Source organism: Bacillus rossius, chromosome 8 (genome assembly GCF_032445375.1).
Source record: "Bacillus rossius redtenbacheri isolate Brsri chromosome 8, Brsri_v3, whole genome shotgun sequence".
Lineage (NCBI taxonomy): Eukaryota > Metazoa > Arthropoda > Insecta > Phasmatodea > Bacillidae > Bacillus > Bacillus rossius.
The window spans coordinates 49,948,124-49,972,007 of record NC_086336.1 but is presented as its reverse complement, the minus strand read 5'-3'; the positions used below and the strand labels follow the sequence as shown (position 1 = coordinate 49,972,007).

Sequence of the window (23,884 nt, the reverse complement as noted above, 5' to 3'; positions counted from 1 at the left end):
CTTCTTTGGTTGAGGGTTTATAAACTGGATGAGATTCGTCCAGATGAACAGTAAGCCAATATCAAAATTATCTAAGAGGTATATGTGTTTGAATTCTAGCCTATCACCGAATGAATCCGAGAATTTTGCAGGTCTCTAGCGATAGCAGATTAAGAGGTGTGTAATATATATATATATATATATATAAATTTTATCCTGTTGCGAAGTGATTCGGCGAATTTTTCCTTATGGGCGGAGATACGTCCTCCGGGGCTCCCGGCGGACTCCTGGGTTCGACGCCCCAGTCTGGTATCGGCCTCGGGCTCCGCGGTGGCTGTGATGACACGACAGCCCGGCACCGCTTCATCAAGCAAATACTCTTGAGCATTGGCGAGGTGCGTGCGTAAGCAATGAATAAAAACTGTCCTTATTTAAATCACCAAAAAAAAAAAAATTAGAAAACTTAAAAGTACCTACTAGCAAGTTGCCGCAAATACATAAGTATAATCGAGCTGCGCACGCCGTTCATAAAACTACGTGAAAATAATATGTTTGTTAGATATCACAGCTGAACAACATTTCTAATGATATCACTAGGTTACATTAAAAAAAAAAACCTGTTGTCTGGCCCAAAACGCGCTGACCATCCCCCCTCCTTTTTTGACGTGACAACGTCTAATAAATCGATGAACGCCGGCTGCACGCACGAAAGTGTCCCGTTACGCACATTGTCCCGTTACGCTCATTGTACCGCATCTATCTCTCTTCCACTCGATTGGAACAACCATCGATTTGACTTTTTCGAGGCACATTAAACTTGAAACACTCCCATTCGTTTCCTACTTTTCCTATCATCGTCCTATCCTTAACAGAATAACACAGATTGGAAGAAGTTAAACAGCAAACATGTACAAAAGTTATAATTAAATTAATCTCTTAGTTAAAGTAATAAACATATTTGAATTAATGAGTGCAAATAAAAGTAAATTTATGAATTAAATTGTAGATTTCATTTAACTCCTTCTTTGTATCCATACAAAATAGTGATAACTCAACAAAAATGATTCAATTTTATTCATAAAAGTATGCGATCAATTCATCAATGTTTTGTTATGACGTTGTCACGTTAAACTATCGTCCGTAAACCGACTTTACAGACAACCAATTTTTTATTTTTTTTATGCGTGCAAGAGAGCCACGCCGGTCTTGGTGGTCTCAAATTTCCACAGTTGGCCGGTATACCGTCTGCGAGCAAGAAACGACGCGCTCGCATCGTGTACAGCTGGGTTGTCGACATCCAGGCGGACGATAACGGGATGCCCAGCTGAGCGGGAACTCCACCCCTCCCCCTCTGACAAGAGCGAGGGTGACGGTCCGGCCAATGAGGGCTCGCTGCCGCCTGTGTGCAAGAGGAGAAAGTGCTTGCAGAGGGGTGTCCACGGCGGGGAGAAACTGCCGCACAGGGCAAGAGGGCGGGTAGGCAGCCAGGCCCTCCTGAAGCCAGCCTGTACTGATGCTGAGCGGCTAGAGCATGGAGGAGAAACTCTAATTACCGAGACTTAGACCTAGTTTTTTGAAGTAGTTATGGGGCCGTCCGCTAGATAGTAGTTTTCATAATATATTGCTGACATAACTACATTAATTTACTAGGAGAAGTAATGTATAAGCCATTATCAGGCAAACAAGCCAGTGAAATTTCACTCTATTTAGGTAGGCAATAATTTTGTGGTGTGTAATACAATGATTTTTGCACCTCCTACTCCTTTATTTATCACATGACGGTTTATTACAAAACAGCATTAAGTATTTTCGCATCGATTAAATTAGTTTTGCGCCGCCAAGGATATAACTTAATATAACCAAAAAGACTTATTAACAAAAAAACTTTGTATGAGAACTTCTATTCCGATTTTTTATTTTCTGGTAGTTATGGGCCCGACCTATAGATAGCGACACATGTCGCGTGAAACATGGTTTCAGTTTCCACTGTAAGAGTCGCACTTCTTTATTTCCCTCCTTGTTCTGTGGGCTAGAGAGAGGGGTGACCAGTCATAATGGAAGAGGCAGTCGTGGTAAAGGATTAGTGACCAATTGCCCGACATTCAAGCGTGTTATCATTGAAACGAGCAACTTCAGAATGTAGTATTGTATAATATTCTCAGAACTGTAAGCGCTCCTTAGAGAATATTCGCCCCTGACTATGAGCGTGTCTCACTCTTAGTTTGCAGATTGCAGTACAGAGCAAATGGCGGCCACAGTTGTCATTTTGAGACTACCCGGCTTGTTTACATTACAAATATTACTTTGTATACCATCTTTAAATATTTTGAGTTTTAATATATATATATATATATATATATATATATATATAAATTTTACTATTCATTGATTGTTTCAGACCATGAAATAGTGTATATTGAGAACTTTATTACAGTTGTCATTCTGGAAACAAAAAAAAATCGACAAAAATAACTTAATGCTAAACACCAGTTGTTATTTGACTGAAACTATTTGTAGAAGTCAGTCGCTATTAATAACAAGGTATTCTATCAAGTTATGTGCTTTACTCAAACAAAGCCACAAATTTTAACATTAAATTACATAATTTTATTTGAAAAAATGTAATTGAAACCAAGATGGCATCTTTGAGTTTCGTCCCCTTTGAAGTAATATTGCGAATGTAATCAGATGTTGTTCTTGATGAAATAAACAAGAAAATGTATTTCCAAAATTATAATTCCAATTTTTCTTTACACAATAAATATATGTTTCAGGTACATTAAAAATAACATTACAATATACAGTTAGTTGAGTCTAAAATGTTTGCACTCTATGGCGTATATCTGGCAACAGAGCACGGTGAAACAAGGACAACGCTATTGGCAGTAATCGTGCATCAGAGAGTAAGAGAGAGAGAGAGAGAGAGAGAGTGTGTGTGTGTGTGTGTAAACGCCCATTGAAACCCACGATGCCAACTAAGGATGAGACACGCTGCAATGGCGCACAGCACAGTTTAAGGGCGCTGGAAGGCTAATGCAGTCGCCCGAATTCCGCTAGGTAGCAGAGGCTGCTCTATCCGCGGTGGCGGCTGGAAGCGCGCCTTATCTCAGTTACAATCTGTGGTTGCCCTCTCTCTCGCACCCGGGCCGTGCCGAGCCGCGCTGGGCGACAGGGAGGGATCAGCTTACCAGCGTTGTCAACTCCACTGACATCACACCCGAGAGCTTTTATCAGCGAGTCCTGTCCTTGAAGGAACACATGGCTCTTGCCGATGAGTAGGGCCTACTCGGCTTTCTGAAGCGAGTGGTTGCCACCGTATCTTAGCATATGACCTACCCGAGTTAAATATAGACAAATTTGTATGATAAAATATTCTATTATGTACATTCCTAAACTTATATACGTGCATATAACCTATAATGTATTTTGTGTTCCGTTGTTTTGTATACATTAGCTATATGTGAAATTGGAAATCTAAAAACTACAACGCCGAGAATTACGATTTATGTAATTATTATCTTTTAAATAAACACATATCCAACATAGCGTGTAATAAAAATCATATTCTAAAGGAATGGTGTCGCTTACGTATCACTATTGTGCCATGGGTCGTGGGTTCTATCCCAACACTTTTTGTCTTAGTTTATCAAAACTGAGTTACCACAGTGATTGCATATGTAATTTTTGTAGTCTAATTTGCACATTATTACATCGTTTCTTATAAGATGTTACTAAATTATTGATGTTTTACTACATTTAAATAAGTTATTTAAAAGGAAATCAAAAAACGTGATTTTCAAGTTATATCTCAAACAGTTCTATTTAAAATTCTAAGTGATCTAAACTTCATACGTAACAGTTTACTTAGTACATAAGAAATGGCGCATGGCTTGAGCGTTGAATCTTGATAACTTAAGTAAGAAATGCGTACTCATTTTTAATGATAAAACAGCCCTAGCATTAAAACTCTCTGTAGACGGAAACACACAGTTTAAACTTTTAAAAACCGACAAAAAAAAAAAAAAAAAGGAATATACTTTATTACAAACCAAAAACTTTCATCAAGAAATATTCTGCTTACTAACAAATTGATTGGGATCCCAGTTTTTCTGTGTTTTTTTAATGAAGACATTTTTAGTGATTAACTACCTACCGTGTTTATTGCCCTACAAATCATTGTAGTTGTATTACAGATACATATTGTTTCGATATCGCCAAACATATCTAAATGCAAACTTGATTTATTTATAGTAGACCATAATATATTATTTTATATACATACATCAATTACCACTTTGGGATTGTGTCATTATTGAGTATTACAGTCTATGGAAGTCTCCAAACAGCGTTTTATATTTTTATATACTGTATACATATTTGCGTATAAAAACGTTACGGCGCGATATTTAGCGAGATGCTTTTGTTCAGGAATCACTAACATTATTTTAATTAAACATTTATAACTGGCAATCACCAACAGCAAGGCCCTTCCTCAATTAAATATTAATGTAACAATAAATTTGTAAAACTGTTTGTCCACTGCCTCAAAGAAAGCAACTGGAGGGAATTATTTTTATTTAAATATTAAATTCAAACAGCTAATATATTAACACGCACAACGTGATTGACCAAATATGGTCAATTGTTTGATTTATTTTTTGGCAAACCTTTTTGTACGAAAGCAAACAGGCAATGTAATAAGACGTAATATCTCATTAATTAACTATTCAGCCAAATACTATTAGAATATTTTTACTGTAATTTTTGTTTTGATACTATAAACATATTTACAACACAAAAAGTAGAAACACATTAACAGTCATCTGAATATAAATTAAAACACAAGTTCTATTAGGCCAGTAAAATTAGACTAAAAAAAGACAGTGCTGACGAATAATTAGAGGAAACCTGGAAACTGTTTTAATGTATTCAGCATACCCCTAGTATGATCACATAAGGTTTTCCCCAATTTCCGAGTGAAGCTTCATCCGCCATTTTGAAAAAAACTGAATATTTTTGTTTGTTTTTGAGGTTTTTCTAAAATTTCTCCAAAACGAAGCGACCAATCAAAAAGTATTTAAAGAAGTTAAATTTAGATAGTTGAATTTCGCTTCAAATGAATACAATATATACGAAAAGGGGTATTGCGTTTTCTTTAGAAGACAATTTGAAAATTACTCATTTATTTAGATTTGTGGGAAATTCCAAATCTATCGGTTTTGCACGTTCAACATCTCTGAAGTGGCTCATCATTAAACAAAAAAATGGGGTACATCATTTATATGAAATTTATTTCAATATTTAGCAAAACCTAATTATTTTAATAATTTTTTACATTAACAGGTATATGCGATTTTACATGTTGAGGTGTGAATTATTTTGTTTTTTTCTCACTTATAGATAATTCAGTAGAATGCTTGCATTTATTCATGGTAAATATGAAGTATATGAAACATTTTATTTTACTAGATATTCATTAAGTTATGAGTATGGAAACATGTACAAGTAATAGGTATTACAGACAGTACCTACTCTGGCAAAGTGGATCTCTTCAATGCCTGCCAAATTGAAACATTCTGTGGAGAGTCATTTGCGACAACTGAGCAGCATGTTGATGCCAGGGCATCACGTATATTAAGAGACGACATTGATGTACAGAAATTGTTGGACTGGTTTACCTCTCATGATCCATTCCCAGTTAAGGAAGAAGTAATGTCCATAAGTACTGGACTGACAGGAGAAGAGAAGATTAACTGCCACCTAGCTTATGATGCCGGAAATTCCAGCATTTCGAGGATGATTGGCAGTAATTTTGGTATTGTCAAGTTTCAGCGAAAACAAAGAGTGATGCCTCTACGATGTGTTAATTCTGCTGTGAAAATTCACAAGGAAGAAGTTACAGTCAACCCTGATACGATTTTCCGCAGAATTTCATTACATAAAAAATCAAATGAACAACTGAAACAATACTTTCAATTTGAGCTGGCTCCGTATCCGTTGTCCTTATTTGACGAAGTTGGTGTGCGTAAAACACGCAAATCAGCATTCTACGAACTGTTTACTCCTGAAAAGGATTCAATGGATATGAGTAACTCTGCTTATGTCATAGATGGAGGCTACGTCTTACACCGTGTGTTGTGGCAGGCCCGAGAACCCTTTTCGTCAATATTAAATAAATATGTCGAGTATGTTAAACATTACTTTGAACAAGGTGCAACCATTGTTTTCGATGGATATCCAGATGAAACAAGTGCGAACGGTATAAAATCTGCGGAACGACTTCGAAGAGGCAATAAGCTGACAGCAGCAAATGTTATGTTTGATGAGACAATGTCGGTGACAATGCCACAATAATTATTTATATCAAATGAACATAACAAGAACCGTCTTATCTCCATGTTGAATGAGAAATTTAAAGCTGAGCAGTTTGTTGTAAAGTAGGCGAAGGAGGATGCTGACACTAATTGTGACCAGTGCAATTGTCATCGCCCAGCATGCTGATTGTGTGGTTATTGTGGGGGAAGACACTGACCTGTTGGTGATTTTGACTGCATTAGCTCCAGACTCCCCCAACATATATTTATTGAAGCCAGGAAAGGGTCAATATAGCAATGAACTTTACAGTCCACGCAATTTCAATTCATCCGAACCTGCTAAGGATAATATCCTATTCCTTCATGCATTCAGTGGTTGCGACACTACATCAGCTTTTTTCAGAAAAGGAAAACTGAATTTCTGTAAGGTGCTGGAGAAAGAGAGTCAGTTGCAAGAAGCTGTAAGGATGTTTAACAAAGCCGAAACTACTGCAGATGAGGTTGATGTGGCAGGACAGAAATTAATTGCGGCAATCTACTCTGGACGTAGTGATATGCCACTAGATGAAATACGCTACGAGATGTTTCAGAAATCGCTACAAAGAAATGAATTTAACCTCGCTTCTTTGCCTCCAACTCCAGCAGCTGCTCGCCAGCATTCCTTGAGAACATATTTGCAAGTGCAAATGTGGAGCAACAACCACACCGATCCACTGCTATGGGGCTGGAAGACATCCAAACATGGTCTAGTCCATGTTACAACAAATAGAGTTGCAGCACCCGAAGAGCTCCTCAAAACTGTGTCTTGTGTGCCAAAGGCTGTCATGGAGTCTGCTCTTGCTGATAAAGTAACTTGAAATGTACAACGATCTGCAAGAATTGCAAAGCTCAATCGTGTGCCAATTCCCCAGTAGACGACATTGTTCAACCAAACTTCGTCTGCAACGAAGAGCATATAGTCCTCCAAGAAGACAAGTGTTTATCAGACTATGAGAATGAGATCTTAGAGCAGCCACCTGAATTACCTTGTTCTAAAATAAAGAAAACATAAGTGTGTGTATTATGTACTTAAAAAGTGATTTATTAGCTCACATGTTATGTACTGTTTTGTTTGTAAAAATTGTTTGTTATAACTGTACAATATAAATGATAATGAAATGTCTCTTGATTATCATAGATGCACTGCTGAATGATTTGATTTAAGATGAGAAGGGAGATTGGTAAATTTACTTACTCTGTAGATTTACCAATCTTTAAATCATTATCATATGTGTTTATTGTATTCTCTGTGTTATGAATATTTTATTTTGAATCGTTATTATTATTAGAGAAACTGTTTAATTCTCCACGAATGCACAGTGCTAATTGATATTAACAAGTTTCTGATAATGTTGTCATGCGACTGATAAAGCCATAGTACATTATATTGAATATATTTGATATAACCAGTTTCTAGATTTTTGTTTTATTATAATGTTATATTTGATAATCACTATTTTGTATTTATTTATAAAGTTACTGGTAAAACATTTAAATGCTGTTTTTAATCACTGTGTTGCTATATTTTCGGTAGTAGGTATGTTAAGAGTATCCAATAAATCCATCATATATGATAATTCTTAAGTGCTAAAACTTTCAATGGATTGTATGTATAGTGTGTAAACGAATAAGTATGTATATTATTCCTTCAATTTCAGTAACAATAGAACTTTTTCGATTGTCAAAATTATTTCGGATTAGGAAACATTTATTTAATTTTTTACCTTTGTCGGCACCCAGCCTTCCATTGATTTTGATTACCTTATTTTCAATATATTTATTAAGTCACAAAACCATTTCTTATTCTCAATACAACAGATGAAGTAAAAGAAAAGTTTATATCACTTAAGTGGTATAGCATGTGTGATCATTTTTAAAGTGTTTTTAATCCTATGTTGTATAAAGTTTGCGTTTCCTACCAAATCAAATTAGATGGTAAATGTTATGTTTGACCAAATAAATATCTGCTTATCAAAAAAAATTAATCGAAGAAAGATTTCTCACAACATAACAGTTTTACAATGGTGGCTCAAATTATTAATTTATATATACAAATGTATGTGTACTAAATAAAACTCGTTGTTCGTAAAAAGCATAATAAAATGTTCTTCAACTTTTATTTCATTACTTTTTCGGTTAGGATGGGCTATTTCGGATATATTGCTAGTAATTAAACTAGAACATTAAATATTTAGAAAATACTTTTTAAAATGTGGTTTTCAAAAAGTGTTAATTAAGTTAAAAAATAACCCATTTCAATGTATTTTGTACTCTTTCGAATCGTAATTTAATAAGCTACATTTATCTTCGGAACAATATTTTTGATTGGAAAATTCGTTTTCGGATATTGAGAAAAATCAGGAAAAAAAAATGAAAGAATCTACAGTTTTTTAAAAATGGCGGCCAACGCTCCACTCGTAAATCGGGGCAAACTTAGGATACTCTTACTACGAATGAACTTCGTCGATTAAAACAGATTCCAGCTTTCCTCTAATTATTCGTCACCAAAACCTTTATTTTACTGGCCTATATTGTCTACCAACAAAACACCAAATTACAAAAGCATTAACCCACAGAACGAATAGGTGGATGATAAGTCAATTTAATACAATGTACACAAAACTCTGAAGTTAATATTCTATACAATTTACATAAAACAACCCGAATATCAAGTCAAATAATTAGAAGGGAAAATGTTTACAAAGAAGTGACTATTCAAGGTATAAGAATTAATCCCGGTAACATTTATATACATTTTATATTGGCTACTAATAAAACTAATAATAAAAAAAAACATATTAACTCACAAAAAATTGCAAATACCTAACAGATAAAACAAATGCCGATAGTAAAAATATTTTTAAAATGTTATCACGTTATTTAGCATTTACAATGTAGATATAGTGATTATTTAAGCTTCATAATAATTTTTGATGACATACATATCTTGTATTGCCTACCAATAAAACTTGTTATTGCAAAAAACATGACAACATACAGAATTACACGGCAGATGCTTAGAAAAACATTTCACTACACTATTCATAAAATAAATGTAATCATTTGTTTGGCGTAAATATATCAATTATAGCATATACAAAATAGATTATATTATTTAAATGGATACATTCGTTACTAACAAACGTGTGTTTGTGTGTGTGTGTATATATATATATATAATGCGTGTGAGTGTGTGTATTTACTGCTGCCACAATTTTTTATAATACACATACATAAAACAAAACATGGAAAAACGCATCAATATTTTTTATCTTACATTAAACAATGGATGGCTGGCACCTAAAATAAACTTGTGTTCTTAACAGTCATACAAAATTAAAAACGAGTGGGAAATATACACACATATATGACAACTTAAGACATAACAGAGAAGATTATTTAAATAAAAATATCAATATACAACGTTTTTAAAACGGACTAAAAATTATAAAATAATTTATCCTAGTCTCATACAGATTTATAACCCCATACAGATTCCTAACTCCACACATTGTCCTGTAATATTGTATTTATGAAATTTTAAAATCTATGAAAATATTTGTAAGTCATGCCTGTCCACATAAAAATGAAAACAAATTAACATTAATTTAATTAGTTAAAACAACTTAACACGTACTTCTAATGTAAAAATGCTTCTGGGCTCATGAATAAACCTAGTCATTTTTAATATGACCCACTACCATGGGCGCACTTAGCGAGGGGCAGAAATTGCCCCCCCCCCCCCTAATATTTTAAAAATTGTGCCCCCGGACCCTCCTGTGCGCAGTATTCCATATTCTCCCACTCCCCAGATTAGGTTCGTCCCCCTAATTAATTTTTCCTAACGACGCTGGTGCCCACTACTATGGAGGCACAGTTTTTGTTGGTCTATATCATAGGCGGATTTATGGGGTGTACCCTAGAATGGTAAAATATGCACTGGATAATACGAATTATGTAGTAATACACAGGTATTATACTAGATTAGATACAGACTACCCGTGCACCCCCCTCCCGGCCCATAAGGTCATTCCGATTGGGCCCCCCCAAAGGTCATTCCGATGCCCCCCCCCCCCCCAAAAAAAAAGAAGGAATTCCTGGTTCCGCCCCTGGTCTATAGTAAGGAACCATACCGGCGTTTGCCTGGAGTTATTTCAGAAAATATTGTGGAACGGGCCTTAAAAGAAACACCGTAGCACCATGTGCCTAGTAAAAGGCAATAGGATTTACACATCAAGGTAGTCTAATTGATTTCAAACTTCAACAGTGTGGACAAACTGGAAATTAGTGCTATGTAATTATTACATTAAGTCTATGGTATCTATTAAGTACATTCTAATTATCACACTAGCCAGGACCGAATATTACAAAAAGAGGGGGGGGGGGGGGGGGGGGGGCAAAATATTTGACTAGAGTAAGTTTGCATTGAAAGTCAATAGGTAAGAAAACTATGTTTATCCTTATTCCGTAATCGTTACAATTTCCTTATATTGCTGTCAGTATAAAATATGGTAATTACAACCAACTATTTTAAATGAAGCATAGGCCTATATTTTTTAAATTCACCCTAAGATAAAATTTAAAGAAAGTAACTGACAAACCATTTTACATTATTTTGTGTAATAACTTACCGCTCATCGGCACATTCTTGGTACATTTCACATTCACCGGAATTAGATGCTGTAGAAACAGTTAATTGCACGCATTCGGAAGTAGATGCGGTAGGTGCGCACAATTTTGATTCGGAACCTTCACATTGTTGTGAAATATAATATTTTAATTTTCGCTCTGCGTGAAATTTCTTTTTAATCCTCGCTTTCTTGTTGTTTTTTCTTTTCTTATAAGGCCACCCATCTACAAATTTTTGTGGGGCCATTTGGAAACAAAATAAATTAAAATCTACTCAAACGCGGAAAAAAAACCACTAGTTTGTGTTGTACACTGAGCGCCGCACGAGTGGAGCTACGGGTTGAGCTCGTATACCTGCTGCCTGCTGGCAGCGCGGCAACAGCGCGCGCCACGAGACCAGGCCGTGCCGAGCTGCGCTGGCTCCAGACGCGATAACACCAGACACCGCGGCGCCTCCAGTGCTGCGGGCTGCATCCGATATATTCTCAGAATGCCAGGCGCAAAAAATACATGCACTGCTTGCATGTTACAAATCTGCTGCAATTTTATTACAATCCAGCATTGTGAAACATGAATAATAAAATGAAATACAAACGCATTTCGCGCATGTTCTCATTTTCTTATAAGTATTACCATGACGTTTATATAGTCTAATGAAAAATGACTTATTTACATGCCTGCACACTTTTTTCGTAACAATTTATGAGCAATTTCATTTAATCCCTTCAATAGATTACTTAACATACTTCAGTTATACCAAATTTCATTGACATATCTTATCTTGTTTTCAAGATTTGTATAATGCAAAATTGAAAAAAACCAAACTTTGATAGCGATTTATTTTAAAACTATTTGTCTAAATAATATCAAATTTGGTACAATCGATGCTCTTCGCAGGATGAATAAATGTTACAAAGAAAAACAGAAAAATTATTTTGCGAGCAGCCCCCTTAACCCGCTGCCTTTCGCATTTCGTCTTGTCTCCTGGCTGTTATGTTGCCCGCAGATAACGCAGGCAAATTGTTGGAAGACTTGCAGAGTTGGGCAATACGAATCAGTTTGGATTGCAAATGGTGGTAAAAAAAAATTGGGAGAACTCTTGTGGAAACACACTGGCTAACGAAAACGTCCACCACTTTTCCCACTTGCGTAAAAAAAAAATTACATGTTGTATCCGACTGGGCATTGAACCAACGAAAGTATAGCGGCTTAAAGTATCGCGGAAATCTTTATGTCACTGGAGAAGATGAGAGGCGTTGAGATGACAATAGGGCACGGACGGAATGAGGGAGTGGGGAATGAACGGAAGTATCTCGAGAAAAATTCCACTTGCAACAACATATACAGCAATATCCCAATCACAACCCCCTCCCTCTCAAAATTCTTCATATATTATTTAAGTTGAACAATATGATGTTCCTGTTTCAAATGACAATGTAACTGTTTTTGGACCACCGGTTTACTTTAAAGTACAAACACCCATACTCTGGTGAAACCTGAACAACTGATAAACTTTGGGACAGGCAAAAGCAAGCCTTGCTTTCAGAGATGATAGAGCGGCTAAGGTCAGGTGATGAAAGTCCTATTCCTGATTGGAGCAACTTACTCGACAAAATTGCACAATAGTAGATAAGCTATTTCCTACAGCTTTCCATGCATTAGAAGTTGCTAAATACTTAATTTAAAAAATCTTCTCAGCACATTTTTTTTACCACTTGCGGAAAAAAAAATAAAAACGTCTAGAGTGGCCCCACCGCGCCTGGCAGAAGTGAAGTGCTCCGACCACACTGTCGCCGTGGCCTGCATCCGAAGAAACTCTTGAGAAAAATTACACACATTTAAAAGAAGTTACAGATAAACGGTAATCCTGGGGAGATCAGAGCACTGGGTATGAAGTTTATGAGGAGTATGTTAGCAGTTACGAGACGTGACAGGATCAGGAATGAGAAGGCGCAAGAGAGAGCAGGAGAGAGCAAGAATGAGATGGCATGGCCACGAGCAGAGAATGGAACAAGAGAGACTGCCTAGGAAAATGGTGAGAGTTGAAGTAACTGGAATAAGGCCCCAAGGAAGACCAAAGGAGGCGGTGGGAAGATGATGTTGATCTCAGCTAAATGGAAACAGCAAGCAGTGCCGATTATTTTGTTGTTTATTGGGGGTAGTATCCTAAATTGACATGGTTCTATATATTCGGTTTTTGCTCACGATTTTCATTGCATTCATGATATAACTATATTTGTTAATTTAATAAGTTTTTTTTTGTCTAATGGTATTGAGAAACTTAAAGGTCGGTTATGTTCAACTCTAGCATGAACATTGAGCTTGTAATCGTGTCATGTACAATCAAACGTTTGATTGTATTTGGGATTTATCGTTAAAAACTCTATTTTTAGAATGATATTAGTTAATAAATATAAATTTTATTTTTAAAAAGGCCTAGAAACCTTAGCTTTTGAGTGTTTTGGAGAAACAGTATATTTATTGATTTTTTAATTTCATGCTTCCAAGTCATGCTAGGATTAAAGTATAAAGTGACCTTCAAGTTTCTAAAGCCATTAAATAACATTTCTTGAAATGATAAAATCAGCTATAAACTATCAGCGATATATTATAGATTCAATTTAAATTCATTAAAAAAATACAAAATCATAGATGCAAAATAATATAGGAAAGTATTCTCTTAACCAAATGAATCTTGCAAATGCAGGATTTCAATCAAGTCATGTCTTCATAATTACATTTTTTTCAGAATATTTAATGGCGAAATTAGTGTTTGATAACTAGCTTTTATATTGGACTCTCGTGTTTAATACTCTATAAGTTTCGGCTAATGCAGTTTATGTGAGTGTACGCGCAATTATTTCTCAATCATGTGATTGCAAAAAAAAAAAATCCCATGAGGATCATTACGTCATTTACCGTAATTTAAACTACGGAACACTTTTCATCATGTCCGCCTGCAATTTCACTCCCAGAGTTCAGCGGATATTGCTGCTAATTTGCTCGATGTACGACTGCATAGGCGCGTGTTTAATTTTCTGCGCGAGAGATTATTTGTTCGTGGCGACGCGTTAATTACTCCGTGTCCAATTTCAATCCTACCTTGTTTTAGCCACTGAACCATAGGTTCTCATTTCCTCCCCCCAGCCACTTTTCGCCCCTCCCCCTCCCCCCCTGGGGTCACCACTCTTCCATCACCAGGCGAAGATAATGCTGATTTGTTTCGGGAAAATGTTCTTTTTTACGATTTGCCTCCTGTTCAGGCACAAAACACATTAAGTGTCTTTATTTATTTTTTGTATTCGAGAGTTTCACATTTTAGGTTTATACGTTTTAAATGTCCTAAATTGTTATGTGTTAAAAAAATGATACGTCACCAAAGGAGTTAGGCTTCCGAGCCTGTCTGTTTAGTCGTTAACTATCAACACTGTGGTGTCTCGTGCGTGGTGGTCGACACCGAGTTATTTTTTTTTTTTTTTTTTTTGCTTTCCAAGGCCCGATGTTTGTCAAGTCGAGTTTTTTTTTTACCAGCAACCACAGCGAGGAGTGACCACGTCAGAATGTTGTGATTTCTTTGTTTCGGGTTGAACAGCATCCTCCGATGGCTAAAATATCACGCGTGGAAAGCGAGAAAGTGAGGACCAGTCGAACCACCCACAGGAGGAAAGTAGTTCAATAAAGGTGTGGGCAGTGCTCACTGGGTTCAGGCATCGTAAACGACATTCTTTGAGCACCCTAGTCGTGCATTTGATGTCATGCAATATTGCGCGGAAATGAGACACTACTGAAGCGCAGATGCCATTTATGAAATCATTAGTCTATGACCACTACTCACTTTTAGTATATGTATTTTACAATAGTTTGACCACGCGTAAGCAGTTGCATTATTTTTTTTCTCGCTTTTTCGTGCGTACTACGGTATACTGGAAATCACAGGAGAAGAATGGCCCCCGGCACTGCGTAGAAGGTAAGAGATTGCACAGGGACAGGGAAAGGTGCTAATTCTCTGTTTGCTGCTGGTATCGGATACGCTGTTGCGGTTTGCACAGCGAAACCACGAGCTAGAAGGCGCGTCAAGTGTGGTGGGCGCAACTTCGGTGCGCCAGAAGATTGTGATAGAATGCTGCTAGGCGGTTCCCCTCGTCGTGACTTGATGCACTTGCGTCTGCGAACTAAGGGGGACCGGGGGGGGGGGGGGGAGCCGCCTGGTCGGGCACACGAGCTCCAAGAGCGCGGGGGGAGCTAAGGGCGACACCGGCTCGCGCTTCACGCGCCTCTTCGCCTCTACGAGACAGGCGCAGAACTGGCGCGCAGTCTCCGCGGCGGGTAAACGCGTCTCTGTGGGACGTGGGTAGCTTCTCTCATCGGTGCTGTTTGAGTTGCTTCTCCGTGTTACTCAGTGTCCGCGCTCCTCGCCGGGCCGCGAACCCCGCGGAAGTGGTGGTGACCCTAGCGTTTTGTGACGGAATGTTAAAGACAAAGGCTTCCTGCACGTCACTATACCAGAGAGAGAGAGAGAGAGAGAGAGAGAGAGAGAGAGAGAGAGAGAGAGAGAGAGAGAGAGAGAGCCTCTTCGGTAGCAGTCGGGGCGACAGTAGCGACAGTAGCGACAGTCCAGGACGGTGCTGCGGCGCGGGGTGGGCGAGGGGTGAGGTGAGGTAGTCCTCGAAGACTGCGGTGAGCGGACACAGACCGGCAGAGGCAGCCACTGTCGAGCCGAGCTCCACCGTCCACGCTAATGTGTAGAGACCGGAAAAATTCGCGAATTCATTTCGCGATAGGCTAAAATACAAATAGTTGTACCTCAGTGCTGCCTCTGCTATTGGCTCACAACTCACCTGGATGACTCTGGGCCAATGAGAAACACCCGAACCAAAGCTGTATCGAATCACAGGCTGCTGCTACGTTGGGACGTCTCACAAGGCAGCAGCCAATGAGCGGGTGACATTTGACCGAGTGTACGTAGAACTATGGATTTCATCCTACAAGTCGTTGAACCCGCGAATTTTTCCGGTCCCTACTAATGTGTGATTGATCGGACTTGAGACCGATTTCACGGACAGATATTGGACTGAGGGCGTTCTTGATTAGATTTAAGTTTTAGTTACTAGTAATTAACAAAACCGCATTAAAATTAATTTCACTATTTTTCATACCTGAATATGGTCGTGAAAACACCCTTTTTTTTAAAGCCTTTTCCACTGTCAAAAAAAACATGTTATAGACGAAAACCATGGAACGATACTTGTATGGAAACATGCTTTGGCTCTTAAATGTTATTCATAATCAGACCTTTGTGATAAATCTTAGGCAGTTTGCAAATGGCGCGATAACACCCGGAGGTCTGCACGGATCTCAATGATCCGTCGCGTCCATCCGTCACCTGTCCGTCCTTTCAACGAGCCGAGCGATTCACAATGATCCGAGCATCCGTCAAATACATTTTTTACATTTATGATGCTGCCAACAGGCTAGATGGCTTGTATAGTGGTGACAATTTATCTTCGTGTAGGTAGATTATATCGTCGGTCATGAAAGTTAAACACTAAAAATATAATTAAACCAATTTTTTTTCGCTCTGATATTAATGTTTTTTTTTTTTTTTAGTTTTAAGATTCGTAATTATTTACAGTTATGTGTCTCGGGATTTTTTTTTATCAAAAATCTTTAAAATGTGAAGTAGCTTGGCTTATGGGTTGTAGCCGTGTCCTTGGCGAATAATTCACCGACGTTTCGGTCGACATTGCAGTCGCCATCATCAGGGAGCAGTTACCTACTGTTAGTAAAAGCTACTTCAAACAATGGTCGGGAAAGCCTGCGAACATATTATTATCTTTAAAATGTGTTTAAATAAGTAAGTTAGAAACATTTAATGGAAACCGCTAAAATAAATAAATAAACAAACAAACTTCAAAACATTTTAAGGTAGTAAATAAAAGGTGGCCTGCAATACCGTGCCAACTTCTGGAGGTTATAATATCATCCGTCCGTCAAAAGTTATAAAGATTGGGAATCTTTTGACGAACTGACGTATGAAATTTTTTGGGTCTTTTGATTGACTTGAGGTCACATGATTGACAGACGGGTGGGAAACGGACGGATGCTACGGATCATTGTGTCCAGTTTTACTGTCATAGTAGGGAGGTTTCTTGGTAGTACCAGGTGGAATCTACCCGTATTTTCCTCTTTTCTTGCGTCCTCAAGGCATTCACCACATTTATAAACCGAGTTGGAATTGTAAAAATCAAAAGGGTTATCCATGTTTTTTTTATAATTATTCAATAAAAAATTATTTTGGTAAGGTTAGTTTGTATTGTTAAACTTTTGGTATTTTTGATTTTGTGATTTATTCGTGTTAGTGAAGAATCTTATAAAACCATTAGGACTTTTGTGCTTCAAATAAAAGAAAATTGTTTACACTTTTGAATTAAAAAAAGAATAAGAAAATAGTACCCTGGGATTTAAGATTTGAAATTTGGGCTTTTGATCAAAGTTAACAAATATCGTTCGTGAGTTTGATGGTGAATATTGCTTTAAGTAGATATGTGTAGGAAATTCAGGTTCAATGTTTTTTTTTTTTTACTTCATTGAACGATGAAATGATTATAACAGACTATGGCTGGTCAATAGTATAATTTTAGGTAATATGAAAATTAAAAATAAAAGCCAATCCAATTGAATTTTGAGTACGACGCGTGGTCGAAAGATACCAGCCATTTTTTTTCAAGTCGTTCTCCCTTTTTTATAGGAGGAAAATTTTCTGTAATATAGTGGTCCGAAAATAAAAATTCTTAAAAATTAGACTCGCCCTAGTATACAATTCCTGCAAATCATAACGTTGTTGAATTTCCGTTCGTTTGCACTGCCTCCATCGTTACAAGACGCATGTTTCCTGTTGCAGCCGTACTGGATGAAGAGCAGGGAGTACTGGGATGCCAACTTCGAGGAGCGATACAAGGCCAGGAAGGAGAAGTGGCCTGACCTCCCCCTTAAGGTAAGACCTGAAGCACTTTTGACGTGTAAACGTCTTTAAAATTGCTTCCGTAGTGGGAGGAAATCCAAAAAAAAAACGAATGATAACAAAATCGGGGGATACAGTTTGGTGTTGTAGCTACACATCTATCATCTCCATCCAAAATGTAATTACACCACTTGATGGCTAAAGGATCAAAAAATTCGTTACGCTAAGTGAGGACTGTGACGCATCGCGCGCGGTGGAGGGGGAAGCGCCGCCGTTTTGAGGTCATTTTGCTGCGTTTCGAGATTTCCATTTAATACAACCTTTGACTCGGAGAAGCTACGACGTTCGTTTGAGTTTCAATCGTCAGCTCTCGTCAAAATCTATTGATTGCATAAATAAAACATTAGTGTAAAATAGTTACAGTCAATATATATGGTGTCAAAATAAAAAAAATAGCGTATTTTATATTTTGTATATAAAATAATACCTGTTACGTACACGTATTCACGTACAACACACGGCCGTGTCCATGACACAGCCACACCCCATTTTTTTGTAACCTTTTTTCATTTCGCAACTAAAAGAACTAATATTGTTTACTGACCCAAACGAGGTAATTTCTGCTGGTTCCTTTTTAATCATCACCAACTTTAAGAAATGCAATTGCAAATCATCGCAATCAACTAAAATAAATCGGATGTAGGCTGTGTAGGGAAAAGGAAGCAAGATTTTTTAACGTGAGTACTTTGTGTTATCGGGAAGTTAAAAAATTACAATAGTTCTATTTGAACTGTTTTGTGATTTCAATACCAATGCTGTTTCTGTTACAGTCTCAATGTGTTCTAGGTTGCGGATGAACACTGTATCTGTAATGCCTGCACTCGTGCTAGGCGGAGAAACATCCGCCATCTTAGCTTTCTTCCTCTCCATGCGAGTTCAGGTCCGTTGTGAGTGGCGCCTATCTTGGGATCGTGTTCTTTCTTCTACTCGTTGTTCCGTGCAATCCCGATGTATAAATCCACCACATGCATCGACATTATAATTTTCCCATTATTCTTCGTAATTTCGTCTCGCAGTTGTTACATCGTAAACTTTTTTTTATAAAACTTTTCAAATGTGGTTTTAATAGTTCGCGGTTTTCTGCACGAATTGAATTTTATTTGATTCAAATCTGTTAAAGTGTGGGTCCAATAACCGCTCTCAAAGTAGATTGAGTCACCCGGAATCGAACGTTTGAAATACTTGCCTATTACTTTTGGTGACCTGCAAATATAACAAAACTGTTTTTAATGACACATGCGTAAACCTTTACCCTATATATATAATTATATAAATGCGCAATTTAAATATGCCAATCGCTGTTTATATTATATAAATTAAAAAAAAAAACCATCCGGTTTTCGTTACAATCCACTTTTCAAACTGGTATCCCGATTTATAAGATGTAATAAAGCTTCGCTTGTACTCTTTAAATATGCCTCCGGGCCACTCCTTTCCTGTATTCGTAAATCACAAGCCTTTTTACTCTCTAAGAAATATATATCTATGTGTGTGTGTGTGCTATTAGAATGCCAGTAAAACTGAATTTATTTGCGTTATAAATTATTACACTATTATTTAATAAATAATTAAAATTAATAAATTAGAATAAACATTCAGAATATTTATTTATTTTCATTATTAAATAAAATTAATTAAATAAAATTAATCTCTATTGTTTTACTAAATTAAATAATAATTATTTAATTTAGTAAAACAATCGAGATAAACACGTGTACAAAACTAATTATTAGTTTTGTACACGTGTTTATATGAATATAAATTACTGAGTATTTAATTTTATTAACATTTTATTGTATTTATAATATGTCTACCTTATTTCACGGATCTAAAATAAAACACTAATACTCAAAAAATTGATTTTGCATTGTTTTTCCATTTTGAATAGGCGTTTTTGGAATGTTTATTTCACGTTTATTCAGCCAACGCTCATTAAAATTTTATAGATAATTTATTTACAGAAATAATACTTTTAATAAGTTACAATTATTAATCGTGTGATATTTAAGAGTAAAAAACGTTTAGCTGCTGGATCACGATACACTATTTTGACTTCGTCAACAGAGCGAAGCTTATGTCATTACCACAGTACATTCTCACTGGACAAGCGTGGGAAAATGTGGGTTTTGAACGGGTAATATTCACATGATTGTTTCGCACTGAAAAATGTTTCTTTGCGAGCGTACATTACCTGCGGGATCATGTTCTGTACTTTCATTGACCAATATTACACATAAAATGTCCCTTCATTTCTCCATTCAAGTTTGTTTTCATTGGTCAAATTTCATTACGTCATATTTCCCCCCCTCCCCTTGCATTTTTTTCCGACAGTAAAAACACACGCTGCTTACCGGTCTCGAAATAATTATCGGACCCATCCTTGTGTGTGGTATATTGTAAAATGTATTCCAACTTAATGGTGACTAATTTATAAGACTATGACTATACTTAATTGCAAAGCGTACTGTGAAGCTACGTAAAAAGATAATTATCCAAAGGATATTATGATTTAAGTAAGCAGTTTTTTATTTGCTATTTCTCAGTGATATCGGTAACAATATTATTTTGAAATTCGTTTCTAGCTTCAATTTATACCCAATGAAATAAATACAATTGGCCTGGAAGTGAAAAAAAACCAGGTATATTTACATTCAAGTGAACTGGAAGCCTTTGCCATAGCGAGATTAAATATTGTATAAGTATGTAGGCTGTGGCATTTTAATCTAGCAAATCAAACACCACTGTTATTTAATTATCACAGAGTTATTAAACTTCATTAATTTGCTTTATAAGTAGTGACTCGTTTAATTTGCTGTAGCATATGAATAACGAGGTAATTATATTGCCGACCCATTGTCAGACTAATTGTTTTAAAACTACCTTACGTAATATTATTTCTACTCTTATTATTTCTTTGAAGTTATACTACTTTAGGAGCGTAATAAAAAAATGATGAGAGTGAATTTTTACGATGTGCGCGCACCATGCAACGAAATTTCCACAGGATGAAAAAAGGCTACATACAAATCAAAATTTTATATGTGCTTTTAAATCACATACTTTAGTGATTGATACTGAATACTGGACTATATAATTAAAAACATATATATTCATTGTGAATATTAGTGATAGAAATTGTGTTTATCAACTTTTTCAAGTGTATTTATATAATTGGGGTTATGTCTGTGTAGGAAAAATTTATCTGCGTTTTAAATTATTGCATTATTATTTGATAAAAAATTAAAATTCATTAATTAGAATAAACTTTCAGCTTGATTATTATTTTCATTACTAATTAATATACATCTCGATTATTTTACTAAATTAAATAATTAATTTTGTACGCGTGTTTATATGAATATCGAATACCGAGAATTTTTATTTATTTATTTATTTATTTTTGTTTACCGTATTTATAATATCACGACAGTCCTTTTATTATTTTATTTCTATTAATTATTTGCTTGTAAAATAAAAGTTAGTTTTTATTACGCGAAGTAAGTATAACTTCTAGCGCGCGTACACGCGTACAACGAACCTATTTTTTAAAAAGAGAAATATGCCGCAAGTCTCAAATAAATCAAAATATGCAGTTGATCCGTAAAGTCTATGTAAGCAGTTAAAGTTTTGTATTAAAATGACAGGCAGTGTAGTATGAAGTGAAATCCGCAGAAATACTTGTAACGATAAATTTTAAAATATTTTCACCTTACGAAGGGAACTAGTTGTAATTATCAATTGATCTTCGCGATTACTCTCAACAGTAAATCAGCATGGCTAGCGGCATTAAATGCTTAAGAGATGATTTCGAATTCCCGCGAAAGTTCTGTTTTAACACCTTATATACCTATACTACCACACAGTCCGCCCACTTGATCTAGTGGCTAGCGTGTCTGGCGGGCTTAAATTCCCCGGGTTCGATACCCGGATTCAGGACTGGGTGTTTTTAATGTCCCTTCCACTTTCATACTTCGGAAGGCAATGGCAAACCATTGCAGAATCATCCTGCCTCGGCAAGCACAGGGAATACACGACTGTCATCATCGTGGCATTGCCTGTGCTCGCGACATACTTTAATGGGTAATACGACTCATCATCATCATCATCATCATTATCACTGTCACACATTATTGCCTTTTTTACACCTTTTATACTAGCTTCATCTGTATGTTTGTAACCGACTCCTTTGGGTGCGATTTCGACCCACTTTAAACGGCCAGATTTCATTCAAACTTTGTAGATTTATCGAGGACCGATGATAATACACTAATTCGTCTGGAATAATCTCGTCCACGTGACTTCAAACCTAAAATAAACCAAAAATAATATTTTAACATGGATTACGGCCAGTTTCACCATTCTGCGCTTCGATCCGCGACCCGTGAATGATCCAAGGATCATTTCTCTAAACGTTGCGCCAACGATCTTCGTTCGCGTGAACTGTAGTTCATGCATTTACAATCTGCGACGACAGGCAGCAACAGTGTCGAAGAAATGTTGGGTGGATTTATGTTGGTGGGCTGGAAGGATTATGCAGTCGCTACAATCGATTGTGACACGGCGAGCAAATGGTTGATTAAATTGCCTCCAGATAGCAGCACATATAGTCTCTGCCTGATATTTTGAATTTTAATAACGGCTGAAAACACATACTGGTATTTAAAAATCAATACGAAAAAGGAGTCTGAAATAAGAATAGGTTTTAACTAAAAAAAAGCTTCTGTATAATATGGAAAATAACCATGACGAAATAAAATATTAAAACATTGAAATAAAATAACAAGAATTTCAAACATCTAAAATATGGTTATTTCACTTGAGAAGAGGCTGTAACACTAGAATAAGTAATTTTTTTCATACGCGTTTGATATATTATCTGTAATTTGGTCGAACGACGATCAAACCTGCTTATGATTCGTTTTCACGCTTGAACTATTATGATGCAACTGTCCATTAGGGATAAAAATTAAAAGTCCGCCACTACATTTAATTGATCTCTGCAATAATGATAAAGTAAATGTAGCCAGGAGGGAATAAAAGCATGAAAGCTTATTTTATTAAGTGTATTGAACATCTTTTTTCAGGATGATTAAAAAACCACCAAAATCTATCGGAATAAAGGTTAATCCTGAGATTAGGGCATTGAACTAGATTTACAAGCAATGGGAGATTATTTTTAATAGTAATTTAATACTTTATACACGATATAACTACCACCCCAACATTCACAGTATTATCGAAATAATTTTGTTGTGTAAAACTGTAGCTATGAAACTACCTTTTATTTGCTTGTGAGTTGTATAAATAATTTTTTTTAAATGCTTCTAACAAAACAATATCACCAATCGTATTTATCAGGGAGTCTCTATAAATTGGTGGCATATATTTGTGAAAGTTTTTCATAAGCTGAACAAGATTGTACTTTAAATACAATTTTATGTGGCAACAATTTATTTTTTGTGTTACGAATGTCGGCATTTTTTTAATTTTTTACGTTCACTTTCCTCGCCAGAATGTGAATACTTTCGATGTCATTTCCGAGGGCAGATGGCTAAATTCGTTCTCAATAAAAACCAGAATATGCGAGGACAGAAACAGGAGCGAGAGATTACACTCTTGAACCGCGAAACGACCCATTTTTGGGGCTCGATAGTAATTTGCTTATTAAATAGTGCTATAAAAAAAACTAGGTAATATTTATGAGGCACATACACATACATAAGCCTTTTTTAATTTAGTCATTTGCCAGTAGACTTATTCGCTGTATTTTCTCTACACGTTTTTTTAAAGCTATAACTTAATAAGAATTAAAAAAGTTATGGATGTGCAGGTTATATGTGCGTGATAAAATAAAGCAGTTCCCATATAAGAAATTTAAAAAAACAATTGTTTAAAGCTAACA

At 36.2% G+C, this 23,884-nt stretch overlaps 1 protein-coding gene across 1 annotated transcript in view; it reads left to right on the top strand.

The window, feature by feature from the left end:
* LOC134534900 (alpha-mannosidase 2-like) overlaps nt 1-23,884 on the top strand; it is a 205,034-nt gene that overhangs the window by 59,445 nt on the left and 121,705 nt on the right. The window contains exon 2 of the mRNA XM_063373581.1: nt 17,863-17,955. Within this exon, the coding sequence (XP_063229651.1) occupies nt 17,863-17,955 (93 nt within the window). The remainder of the gene's footprint in view (nt 1-17,862; nt 17,956-23,884) is intronic.